Source organism: Pteropus alecto, unplaced genomic scaffold (assembly GCF_000325575.1).
Source record: "Pteropus alecto unplaced genomic scaffold, ASM32557v1 scaffold461, whole genome shotgun sequence".
In the NCBI taxonomy this organism is placed as follows: Eukaryota; Metazoa; Chordata; class Mammalia; order Chiroptera; family Pteropodidae; genus Pteropus; species Pteropus alecto.
Genome location: NW_006431079.1, coordinates 4,390,728 through 4,403,439, shown reverse-complemented (window position 1 = coordinate 4,403,439; position 12,712 = coordinate 4,390,728). Strand labels below are relative to the sequence as shown.

General features: G+C 34.1%; 1 protein-coding gene across 2 annotated transcripts in view; it reads left to right on the top strand.

Moving 5' to 3' along the window:
* Positions 1-12,712, top strand: part of BTBD10 (BTB domain containing 10) — a 67,451-nt gene that overhangs the window by 48,366 nt on the left and 6,373 nt on the right. For both annotated transcript variants that reach the window (XM_006905656.3, XM_006905657.2), the window contains 4 exons: positions 115-400; positions 2,978-3,080; positions 4,556-4,676; positions 12,481-12,678. In XM_006905656.3, coding sequence (XP_006905718.1) covers positions 115-400; positions 2,978-3,080; positions 4,556-4,676; positions 12,481-12,678 — 708 coding nt within the window. The remainder of the gene's footprint in view (positions 1-114; positions 401-2,977; positions 3,081-4,555; positions 4,677-12,480; positions 12,679-12,712) is intronic.

Sequence of the window (12,712 nt, the reverse complement as noted above, 5' to 3'; positions counted from 1 at the left end):
GCTATGATTTAAAACAACTTTTCTATATCAAAATTTTAAAAAAGCTATATATGGACCCTGAATTTTTTTAAAAGGAAATTAGCATAACTTTGTTTGCTAACATCTTTATTTCAGAACGAGAAAAAGATCACAGTTCCTCTCGTCCAAGCAGTCCTCGTCCTCAAAAAGCATCTCCAAATGGTTCCAGTAGCAGTGCTGGGAACAGCAGCAGAAACAGTAGTCAGTCAAGTTCAGAGGGTAACTGTAAGATGTCTGGGGAGATGGTGTTTGTATATGAAAATGTAAAAGAAGGAGCTCGGAATGTACGAACATCAGAACGAGTGACGCTAATAGTGGATAACACTAGATTCGTTGTAGACCCATCCATTTTTACTGCACAGCCAAATACAATGTTGGGCAGGTTTGTATTATTGCAGTTCTTTGTATTATTACTTATAAAGCACTTTCACATTATTTTTCGTTAAAGTTTTTAAATTTTTTTTGTAACAGTAATTCTCATTGGAATGTAGTTTTCCTATTTTACAGATGAAAGAACTGAGCTTTTGAACGTTAAGTAACTTGTTCAAGTTTATACAGCTAGAAAGTGGTAGAGTCAGATCTTGAAATTGATTTTATTTCTAAGGATTTTTGCTTTACCAGTAGTAATAGTAAATATATTAGTTAATGAAGACAGAATACTAAAAGATCTCTACAGGCCAAAACCACAGCCTGTAGATTGCATCTAAATAGGTGAATTTAACAGTGATAATGTTTCCTTTACTTGGGGCTATCAAATATAGCAGGTATCAGTCTTGTTTAAAGGGGAAAAAAAAAAACCCAACACATACAGCAGAAATCAGTCATTAAATACAGCAAGTGCCAGTCTTGTTTAAAAGAAAGGACCCAACAGTTCGGTTAGCTGAAAAGTCAATGCGAGTTGTCAGTTTGATATAGATACTTGAAAAAGGGAATGTGATTAACAAGTAGTTAGTAGAATGGAGAGATTAATAGTTATCTTCCAGTCTGTGCTCATCTAGAGTAACAGATTAATGTTAAGTTTGTAGTTGGGAGCTGCAGTCTAAGAATGATATAGACAATATAGATTGATTTTTCAGTGTGTTGAAAACTAGGATCAAATACCTTTTAATTATAAAATTAGTATCTTTCTGTTCACTTGAATATAAAATGAAGGAGCATATATGTATGAAGTAGAAGTTTCCATAAGGTAAAAAAAATTTTTTAGGTTACATATGAGTATTTGGGATACCTCTGTGTGTGTGTCTCTGAATACAAAAATAAATGCTAGCATATGATACTATACATTTTGAGTATATATTTATATATATATTTAATATTGGTTTTGCATCTGTGAGGGAAAAAATACGTGAACTATAGGCACTATAGGCTTTTATGTATTTTTAGTAGCATAGGGGAAGACTATTGATGGAAGCTATTAGGAGGATGACTTGACACTGTAATACTTTATTTTTTACCTAAACTTGAAAGAAACACAGTTAAAAAGTAGATATTTGATATTTTGCTCCAGCTGTTAGGCTGCATTTTCCAAAAAAACTCAAAAAACAAAAAAACGGATTGATCTGAAAAGTATAGCACTCTCCTTTTGTAAAAAGTTTAAGTATTTGAGAAAATTGCATGACATTTGTGATTCCTGAAAGACTGTATTTTTTATATCAATGAAGGCTTCCTTCTATGTCATTTGGCTAAAGCATATTTTTGGGGATGTAAATTATTCATGAGAACTGTAAAAAGCAGTTGGCATTCTTTAAGAAACAAATAAAAAAGCTTTGTTCTTTAGAGATTTCTTTGTTATAACAAAGGGGAAACCATTTAAATTGGGAAATTATTGAGTAGAATTCTTAGGTCAGCCATGTTTACTTTAGGAATGGTGGTATGGGATTCAGAGGTTCTACTTTTTTTTTTTTCATGTAGTTAAGTACAATTTTAAGGACTGTCATTTTTTCAGCAATTATATCCTCCTAATTTTTTTTTGTTAGAATACCCTGTCTTATGAAAAGACGTGATAAGCAAATGGTACATAATACCCTAACTTATGAAAATCAAATAGTGGCAACCCTGTGGCAGCCTCCCAAATTTGTTCTGAAATTTTGTGGTCAGTGCAATGCCCATATCTGGGAATCTCTGGACTAGATGTTTTTGGAGGAGGTTCTACTTCCTTTAATCACAATTTAAAAATTTTCTTGGGAGTAATGTATTAAACTTTTCATTTTGAAGGACATATTTTGCAAATTGCCTCTTTCCTAAATGGTTACTGTTCAAGGGTCAACAATATGACCTGAAAAAATGTCTATTTGTATTTTTTTAATGTAAAAATTAATATTAAGAGATCTTTACTTATTTATTTAAACTTTTCATTTTCTTCTTCACTCCTCTCTGCCCCAGCATTTGTTAGCTTGTTTTTCAGTTCTGGAAAGCAGGTGTAAGAATTTTGAGCAAGATTTCCTGTATTTGTGGATTGTGAAAAGTGAAACAACTAACGTGCTTATTATACTGTCTTACTTTTTCCGACTTTAGATTACTGTATTGCTGCATTATAGCATTAACTTTGAAATGAAGAAGAAAGTTTTAAGGAAAAGGCACAAATAATATAGTTTGACTTTTCCTTTTTTTAAAAATTCCTGGTAAGATTGGTATAAGTCACCTTTTCCCCTAGATTGATTGATTTTTTTTCCTTGAGAAGATGGGGCTGGAAAGTTCTTTAGCTTCTGAATTTTATCAGTTGATTTTGTTTGTTTAAAGGGAATCTATACTACTGTTCCCTCCCATCAAAAAGAGAATATTTTAAATATTCCTTTGTTACATTTACCAGAATAAGTTTCTGATAAAAATTCTTGAACTAATTTAATGATATAATTTAATGCTTAAATTATAATTCCTTTTTAGTTTTGTACAAGAAATCAATTCTCCCTTTTGAAGAAAGTATCCTATTGATATATTTCTTAATTATTTGCTCTTATAGGATGTTTGGATCTGGCAGAGAACATAACTTTACACGTCCCAATGAGAAGGGAGAGTATGAGGTGGCAGAGGGGATTGGCTCCACTGTATTTCGAGCTATCCTGGTAAGTCCTTGTTTCTTATGTGTTTTGCCTTAATTATATGATCTCTTCTTGGTAGATACTTGAATTGAAATCAGAGTTCTATGTGGGTATCTTTATGGAGATATGCAATATATTGTTGTTTTTTTAAATACCGTTTAATTCATTTTTATTTTGGTATATAAAGATAATATGATATAAATGAATGAATTTTATGACCTTTGAGAGGTTAGGATAAGGGATGATTCATCTCCTAGGTCTGCATAGGCAGTTCTTTCAAGGGTTTGATGTGAGCATGTAAAAAATCATGTTATTCCTCCCTTAATTCTCTTAAATAAGTTGATCGTTTTTTGCTACTTGAGAATGAATGCGGCTACTTGAATTCTAATATTTTATTGCACATAACCAGCAATGCGAACATTTATGAACATTTAAAAGTCATCTCTAAAATGTAATTTTTCGCATCTTTGTTTTAAATATTTTTATTTCGAAGTGTTAACCCTTTATTTTGAGGAATATTTGAATTAGTATTACAGGATCTCTACTCGTAATTTCAAAATAGTGTTAAAGATTTGATTATAATGTGTGACAGTTTATGTCACAATCTGAAAATAGATTTCCTCAAATAGTTTTGGGGGAAGAGGAGTGAGAGGATCCTGAGGTACAAGACAGGAAAAGTATAGTTGACTCTTGAAAAACACAGGTTTGAACTGTGTGGGTTCACTTATATGCAGATTTTTTCAACAAGAAACTTGAAGCAGATTTTAATTTTTTAGGAAGTACTTCTTTCAGCTGCCCATACTTCCATTTAACTCCCCACCTTAAGTTGACAAGCAAGAAAAATTTTTGTAGCTTAGCTATGGAGTAACTTATTTGTAATTCTGGGGCCAGCCCTTAACAATGTTTTAAATAGATTTTTGAAATAATTACTGTCGATTGACTATAGTAATATGAGAAACACCAAAGGGTACTATTTGGAAGAAGAATATCTAACTGTGTCTTCTATTTTACATATTTTAGTACTTGATATGGCTTTGAAGTTCTTTTCTAAAAACCATAAGTTTGCTCATTTCTCTAGGTAATATTTAAGGTAACTTAAAATGTATTATTCAACTTCCTTACATTTTAAAAAAATTTTAAAAATTTATGATAGTCATATAGAAAAGTAACTTGTGGGGGAAAGCACATATGAATTAACATGATATAGTAGAAGAGATGCATAAATAATCGGGAGACTTAGGTTCTCATTTTCCTCTGCTATTAAATAATTCGGTGATTGGGGGAAGTCAGTGAACCTATTTGGGCCTACATTTTTCTTATTGGTAAAATGAAAAAGTGGTTAGGTGAACTGAGGTCCCACCTAACTTTAAAATACTCCAATTCAGAAATCTTAGAGCTCACTGTTTTTGAAAATGCTACCAGCCCAACCTTAATAATAAGTTTTGGCTACCTCATACTCCAAATATTTTATGCATTCTTTGCCTTTTTTGTTTTTTTAGGATTACTATAAAACAGGGATAATCCGTTGTCCTGATGGCATATCTATTCCTGAACTGAGAGAAGCATGTGACTATCTTTGTATCTCTTTTGAATATAGTACTATTAAATGTAGAGATCTCAGTAAGTATGATGTTTTGTGGGTGAGTAGTTCATAGAGTTAGAAAATATTGGAATGAAAAGCCTGAAATAATGCCGTTTACCTCAACTTCAAATATTTGTTTAATTGAATTGTAAAGCATTCTAGTACAATGAAGATTACTTATAGAAGTTTACAGTGATATTTATCAGCTCCTCATGCAATTTTCCAAAAACTTTATTTCAACTTTAATAATTTATTTTTTTTGATAGACTCTCCCAGATTTCCTCATCAACTGTTTTCTCTGCCTTGTTGCTAGTCTTTTATTTCCTAGCTTGAGAGCCCTGGCTTTGGGAAAGTTTGGTGTTTGGCTTCATTTCCCAGATCATATTAACTCAAATTTATAATTTTTTTGTACTTAAGATGTAAGATAATACCCAAAGCCACTATGGAAGATACAAATAATTCTCAAAAACATTATTTGTCATTAAAGATCTTAGATTGAATACCTAGCCAAAGGGTTAAGACTTCATTCAAGACCTTCAAACATAGTCTCAGAGCAAAGTCTGGAACTTGGGAAGCCTAAATCTTTGATATTTCCCTCTCACTACCTCCTCAGCACCCCACCGTCTCACCATTATGCCATGCCTAAGATAAAAAGATGGGATTACATACAGAAAAGTCAGAATAGTTTATGAGAATTATCAAGTGTTGACTTGGATGGATATTAAGTGGTTGAAGAAGTTCAGAAGAAGGAGAGGCAATTGTCAGCTAGAGGGTTTGGGGAACAGTTCAGAGAAGACAGGTAGTAAAGAAGGAATAGGAATGATTTAAAAAGAGTAGAGAGGTCATTCTAAGAGCTGGGAATTTTGGAGTAAAGATGCAAAAGGGTATACTTTGTAAATAACCTAGTTGGAACAGAGACTTCATATCAGGGCCCGAAGGAGATGGGAATAAATAGATGGGCCAGATTATGGAAGGTCTTTAATCCAAATTAATGTTCTTACATTTTATTTTATGTACACTGGGAAGCCATTTTTAAAGTTTTCCTATATATAGTTATAGCCTTATGTTAACCCCAGACATATGGTTATCTTTATTACCTAAACTTAACACTAACTTGATAGAGTGGTATCATACCTTTTCAAAGATTGATGTGTTGGAAACTGTGAATGGGAACTTTTTAAAGTCTCCATAAAAATATCAGTAGATGGGACAAAGCGGTGGATGGTCCACCTCTGAGTCCATTTCTCTGTAAATGATATTTAAAATTTTAAAGTTAAATAATTGGACAGCTGGAGCATACAATTATAAACTTGAACAAAATTGTTTTTTTCACATCTTAAAAAAAATGTTTTTAGTTGAAATTATGAGCATTCATTATTTTAATTATAGATTCTTGATTTTAAGCTTCGTGTTTTTTCTATTCGTGGGACCATTTTAATTTAACTTCATATAATTAGGTATTGAATTTTGGTGACTGTCAGATTAAAAAAACACTAGAATTTCTTACAGATGATATAGATTTTAGTTCTGTAATCCTTTGGACATAGTTTGCCTTGTCATCATTGTTAAGTTTTGTTTATTTGTTATGGAATTAAAGATGAGCATTTTTATGTAAAATATATGTAATATGGTTTTCCATATGAAATAGGCTTTTAACTTTTATATTATATAATACTCGTAATTGTTTCTAGATTACTTATATGTTACTAAAAATTTAGAGATTCTCATAGACTTTTATTAAAACAAAACATAGAATTTGAAGAGACAGAAATAGTCTTATAAAGATATAAAAAGATACTGTAGGTGTAGATTGGAGTCCAAAAATGAATTTTTTTCTGCAAATAAGTGCCTTTACTGAAGATTGGAATGGCACTTTACACTAAAATGTCTAAGTTTGTCTCTTAACTTAAAAAGAAATCATGTAAGTACTAAATGTTTATTGAATACAGAGTTCTGGGTTTCTTGGGCAAGTTACTTAAAACCTATTCTCAGTTTCCTCATCTTTAAAATGGAGACAGTAATACTTACCTCACAGGGTTGTTGTGAAGATTAAATCAATAGCGCTTGACACATAATGTTAAATAAAGGTTTGCTAAAAAATAAGGTAGCAAAATTAGAAAGTAAAGGTATATTAAAAGAAGAATATTAATGGGTCATATTATACATGCTATTTTATATTTCCACATGGAAATATATTACGAATAACTATGTTAGTAAATATTTTTAATCATAGCTTGTTTAATAGTTACATAGTAATTGGTCATTTTCTGCATTTTTGAGCACTCACTTTATACCAAATATTATGTATATATATATATAAAAGGCAACAAATAAAAATAAAAAACAAGGTCCTTGCTCTCATGGTGCTTGTGCTATAGTGGGGAAAAGAGAAAGTAAATTATATTATGGTGTTAGAGGAAGAATAGGTTGCTAAGTGAACATATAGGAACAGTATCTAACTCAGGTATGGGAGCTTGAGAAAGGCTTCTGGAGAAAAAGGAAGAGGAAGTGTGTTCCAAGCAGAAGGAGTGGTATGTTCAGGGGCAAGATTAGTACAGGGAGGGAATGACTTCTGAATCATCTGTCATAGAACTTACATGTAGTGAAGCAAATATATGGTAAGTAGTAGCTCCCCAAATAGGCTATAAATTTCCTCAGTGTACACATTCTCTTCCCTGGTAAGCAGGGTAATCTGGAAGAGATTTTGAGAACCAGGGCTGAACTTGGGAATGAAGGCCTAGGGCTAAAGGAAAGGAAAGTATAATGTCCTTGGGTGAAAGTGGTATGGAAAATATAATTTAAAGTTTAAATAAAGTATCAATTCAGAAGGTCCAGGAAGAAAGGCACCGTCCATGTTGGAGATAGTGGACTGCACACAAAATCTAAAAGACCAATCCTACTGAGAAAGGAAGGTCAGAGGCAGAGCCTGCCTATGGAGTTACTGAAACAGAGACACTGAAATGACAGATACACTCGTTGTTTTCTATCTCTCTCTCTGTCTCTATCTCTCTCTTTCTGTCTTGCTCTGTTTTTCAGTTTGTAACATTAAACCAGTTTGAACTTGAGGACAGGGACTATACTTTTTCAACTTTGTGTCCATAGTGCCTGCCACATAGTAAGGACTCAATAAACATTTATTGAATGAATAAATTATGTTATCCCCTTGTGCATTTTTAGGACTCTTCCACTTATTGTCACTTTCTCTAGTCTTTCCTTCTCAACAATGCTCAGGCTCAAGCATACCCAAATCAGACCTATGTCTATTCTAGACATTCAAAAAAATATTTACGAAATTTGATTTTTTCATTAAGATTCTTTGAAGTTAATTTTTTAGAAGAATGAACATAATTAGTATACTGGCTCATGTTCCAACTGCTCTGTTTATTCAGTTTTCTTTTCTGTCTTATTTTATTTCTGCTACGGTCTTAAGTTTACTCTTTGATATTGTATATTTTTGTTTGTAGAGTATGTTTAAATTTTCTAACTGATAACATATAAGAAAATTATTGAATTTTTTACATTTGTATTTAGCTACCTAACAGAATTGTTTATTAATAATAGGTTTTTTTTTTTTTTTTTTTTAGTTCTCATATATTCTTGGTAGATAATTGACCTTGTGGTAAATAACACGTTTTGATATCTTTTTTTCTTACTGAATTGGCTAGAATATTTTGAACAATGTTCAAAGGGTGAGACGCTGACTATACCAGACATCAGAAATGGTATTTGCAGAGGATTTCAAGTTGGAAGGAATGTGACGTGCTTAGGGAACTGAGAAAATGGAAGTGCAGATCGAGCGGAGTGATGGAGTTTCCCCAGAGAAATAGGGAGAAAACAATTTATTACCTGAATAAATAATTAATGATTCTCCACTCTGTACCAACCACTATTTTAATTTCTGGGGATGCAGTATGAGCAAACCAGGCAACATTTCCTATTCTAATGGAACTTAAACTCTTTTGGAGAAGACAGACAATAAACAATGTAAACAACATATGAACAAATAATATAAGTTAGATAGTGGTAAGTGCTGAGGAGGGGTAAAAGGTAAGGAAGGGACATAGAGCAGTCAAACAAGCCTTCGTTGGAGAGGAAAATTTAAGGAAATTCCAAGCAGAGGTTAACAATGAGCATTAGTGTTTAAGAAGCTGGCCTGGCATGTTTGGAAGCAGCAAAGAGGCTAGTATCATTGGATTAAAGTAAGAGTGTCATCAGTAAGAGATGAGATCATGAGAGGACCTACGTCATGTAGGGCCTTTATCTTTGGGCTTCTATTGATTGAGATAGGAAGGCACTGGAGAGTTTTGATCAAAGGAGTGATATGATCTGTAAGGCTGCCTGCCACCTTTTACCATTTTGTAGGAGCACTGTTCATACAGAATTCCATGTAGAGTTGTGCAGTGCTATAGTCCTGATCTGATTTATGCTTTAAACGAATCACTCTTGGCTGTTAGAAATGGACTAGAAGAGGAATGAAAGTAGAAGCAAAGAGATAATTAGGAAACTGTTGCCATAATTCAAGAGATGGTGTTGGCTTAAATCAGGGTAGAAGCAGTGAGAAGTGATCAGATTCTGGATATATTAAATGGGGGGGGGGCGGAGAATGCTTTAATTAACTGGAAGTGTAGAGTTGCCATTAATTTAGATGGAGGAGTCTTCGTGGGGAGCAGAAGTTAAGAAGTTTGATTTTGGACGTGTTAAGTTTGAAATACTTGTTAGACATCCAAGTGGAAATGTTGAGTGGGACATTGAGTATACATGTCTAAATTTCAGGAGAGAAATATGGGCTAGATATTTATATGTGGGAGTCATCATTATGTGTGTATAGTACTTAAAAAATTTTAAAGGACTGTACACAGTGACTTATAACCTCTTTTCACATAACGGCTTTATGGATCAAGTTGAGAATTTGAGACTTTTATTCTAGGGATAGTACAAGCCATGAAAGATTTAAACTAGGAAAAGACACAAGTAGATTTGGCTACTATTGGCTACTTTTATTCTAGGGCTAGTACAAGCCATGAAAGATTTAAACTAGGAAAAGACACAAGTAGATTTGGCTACTGTGGGGAAAGTGAATTACAATATTGCACCTTTATTTGAAGAACATACATTCCAAGACTCCCAGTGGATGCCTGAGACCGCAGATAGTATCGAACCCTACACACACACACACACACACACACACACACACACACACACTTTTCTGTTCATTTCTTCTACCACAAATTTAATGCCTTTTCTATCTCAAGCACTTATCATGCCCCGTGCTTGTAACTTTTGCAGTTTGAGGTGCAACAGCAAAACTAGCATGAATTTTTTTTTTCCTTCATGATTTCAGATAGAAGATTCGTTCTTACTGTAGATCTTAGCAACCTCAGCATATGATTTTTTCCCCCCTTAAATCAAGAATTGTCACCTTTTCACTTAAAGGAAACACTTTATGACTTCTCTTTGGCAGATCTGAATTTCCAGCATCCCTACTCTTGTGCTTTGGAGCCATTACTAAGTAAAATAAGGGTGACTTGGACACAGCATTGAAATATTCTAATAGTCAGCCTGAAAACCTAGACAGCTACTGTGACTAATGGGAGGGTAGCATATATAGTGTGAATACACCGGACAAAAGGATGTCCTAGATAGGACTGAGCGACAGCGTGAGATTTCATCACACTGCTTAGAACAGCATACAATTTAGAATGTATGAATTATTTATTTCTGTAATTTTCCATTTAATATTTTTATACCACTGTTGACTGTGGGTAACTAAAACTGCAGAAAGCAAAACAACGGATAAGGGAGGACTACATTTAGCTATCACTGTCAAACAGAGTACCTGTATGTGATTTTTTTCATGCGGGTTGGGCTTCTCCAAGCCTGGAGACTGGGTTCAGAGAGGAAGCATGGAGATAGCAAGCATTCCCGAGATCAAGGCAAAACTGCGAGTTATGTACCATCACCTCTTCCATGCTACCCTGGTTACAAGCAAGTCAGTGTTACCAGCCTAGATAAAAAGGGAGGAGAATTAGACTCCACCTCTTGCAAGGAGATATGAAGGTCATATTGCAGAAAAGCATGTGGCACAAGAGATAGTGCAGCTATCTTTGGAAATATCTTCCGGAAAAGGAAATGACATAATCCAAGATATATTTAAGAGGTGGACTTGATAGTGCTTGGGGAATGATGGAATTAAGAGATGAAAACAAAATCAAGGCTTTATTCATTTAGTCTACAAATATTTAAGTGTCTGTCAATGTCCAGCAGTATTTGGAGATGATTCTGACAACCTGAGTGGATGAGGATGCTATTTACTGATTTGGAAAACACTGCAGAGAGGCAGAGATGATTAAATTCAATTTTGGATATATTGAGTAAGTTTAGATGCCTGTGAGGTGTCATGCAAGTGATTGCCAGAAAGCAGCTGAATATAATGCATCTAGAATACAGAGGGCAGAATTAGTAAATTTGGGAATTGTCAGTATAAGGTGAGAGAAGAAAAGAACTTAAAATTGTCCTGAGAAATAGCAGTATTTAGTGAACAGCTAGAGGAGAATTGGCAAAGGTGACCAAAGGAAAACAGCCAGAGAGGAGAAAGAAAAGGAGGCAAATTGATATCAGAGATTCTAAGAGATAAGAGCATTTTAAGGAAGAGGGAGTGGTCCCTGTGAGAGCTCCAACCAGGTCAAAGATTGGAATCAAAAGATGTTCATTGTCTTTAACAATCTAGCGGTCATTTGGAGAGCATAGTGAACAGTTTTGAGGAGTCATGAGTGTGGAAGCCAGATTGGAATTGGGTTCAGAAATTAGGGCAAAGAAAATGTGTTGATACATCTAGGACTTTAGCTACAAATGGAATTTTTTTTTTTAATGGGAAATAGGCAGCCTATAGAGAGACATAGCTAAATAACAATAATATAGATTGTTAATTTAATCAATCATGTATTGTTATAATTATGTATTAATAGTTATTACACAATTAGACAACATATTGTAGTGGGAAAAACACTCTCCCTTGAAAGACTGCAGATTTGAGTTATAACCCTCCCAGTAGTTCCTGAGATATAGAACCTTAGGTAGGAGATAGGACATTGCCATTGAAAGAGGAATAAAAGAAAAAACAAGGTCAATGCAGGTGAGTTTGTGGCTGCGTATTTGGGAAATTGAAGTTGTTCACTCTCAGGAAGGTGAAGTGTGATGTGTATCTTTTACTCCTCTCAATTCTAGGGTCAGGTCCGCTATGTAATTCCTGTACCTTGTTGTATTTTGCTTGGACTTTGCCTTCCTTATCCCAAGCCAGTTAACTCTTCTCATCTCACCCCTCTTCCTACACTGAAACATTAATGCTGTTTGTGATTAATTTTCTGAGAAAGAAACATATGGGAAATGGAATATGGGAACTATTTTAGTTCATATGGATAATCTGAAAAATGTCCTTAGTATCTACTTTAAGATATAATTGCGTATACTGATGGAAGACAGCATGATATAGTAAAAATGAAATAGACAGCACTGAGTCATAAAAGTAGAATGAGGTGGGGGGTGGGGGTGGGTTTAGTTCTGATTTTGCAAATTAGTTTTGTAACCTTAAACAGATTACTTCGTGATGTGTAAAATGAAGGGGCTTGTTGTTGGGTGCCTTTATTGGCCCTTTTTGATGTAAAACTCTACAGTTCCATAAGAACTCTTACTAGGAAAAGTTTTACTGACTGAAGGATAACCACTGTATTGTCGATAGGGTCCCAAAGTAGATGTTGAACTAATCCCATATTTTGTTGCTTCTGTTCTTCTTTTACTTATCAGTCACCCCCCAAAAATCAAGATTTTTTGTGGGTTTCATTTCAGGTGCCCTAATGCATGAGTTATCAAATGATGGTGCTCGTAGACAGTTTGAATTTTATCTGGAAGAAATGATCCTGCCTCTCATGGTAGCTAGTGCCCAGAGCGGGGAACGAGAATGTCACATAGTGGTGCTTACAGACGATGATGTGGTGGATTGGGATGAAGAGTATCCACCACAGATGGGAGAAGAGTATTCACAAAGTAAGTATTGTGGCATGTTTTATCTCTCTTGAAT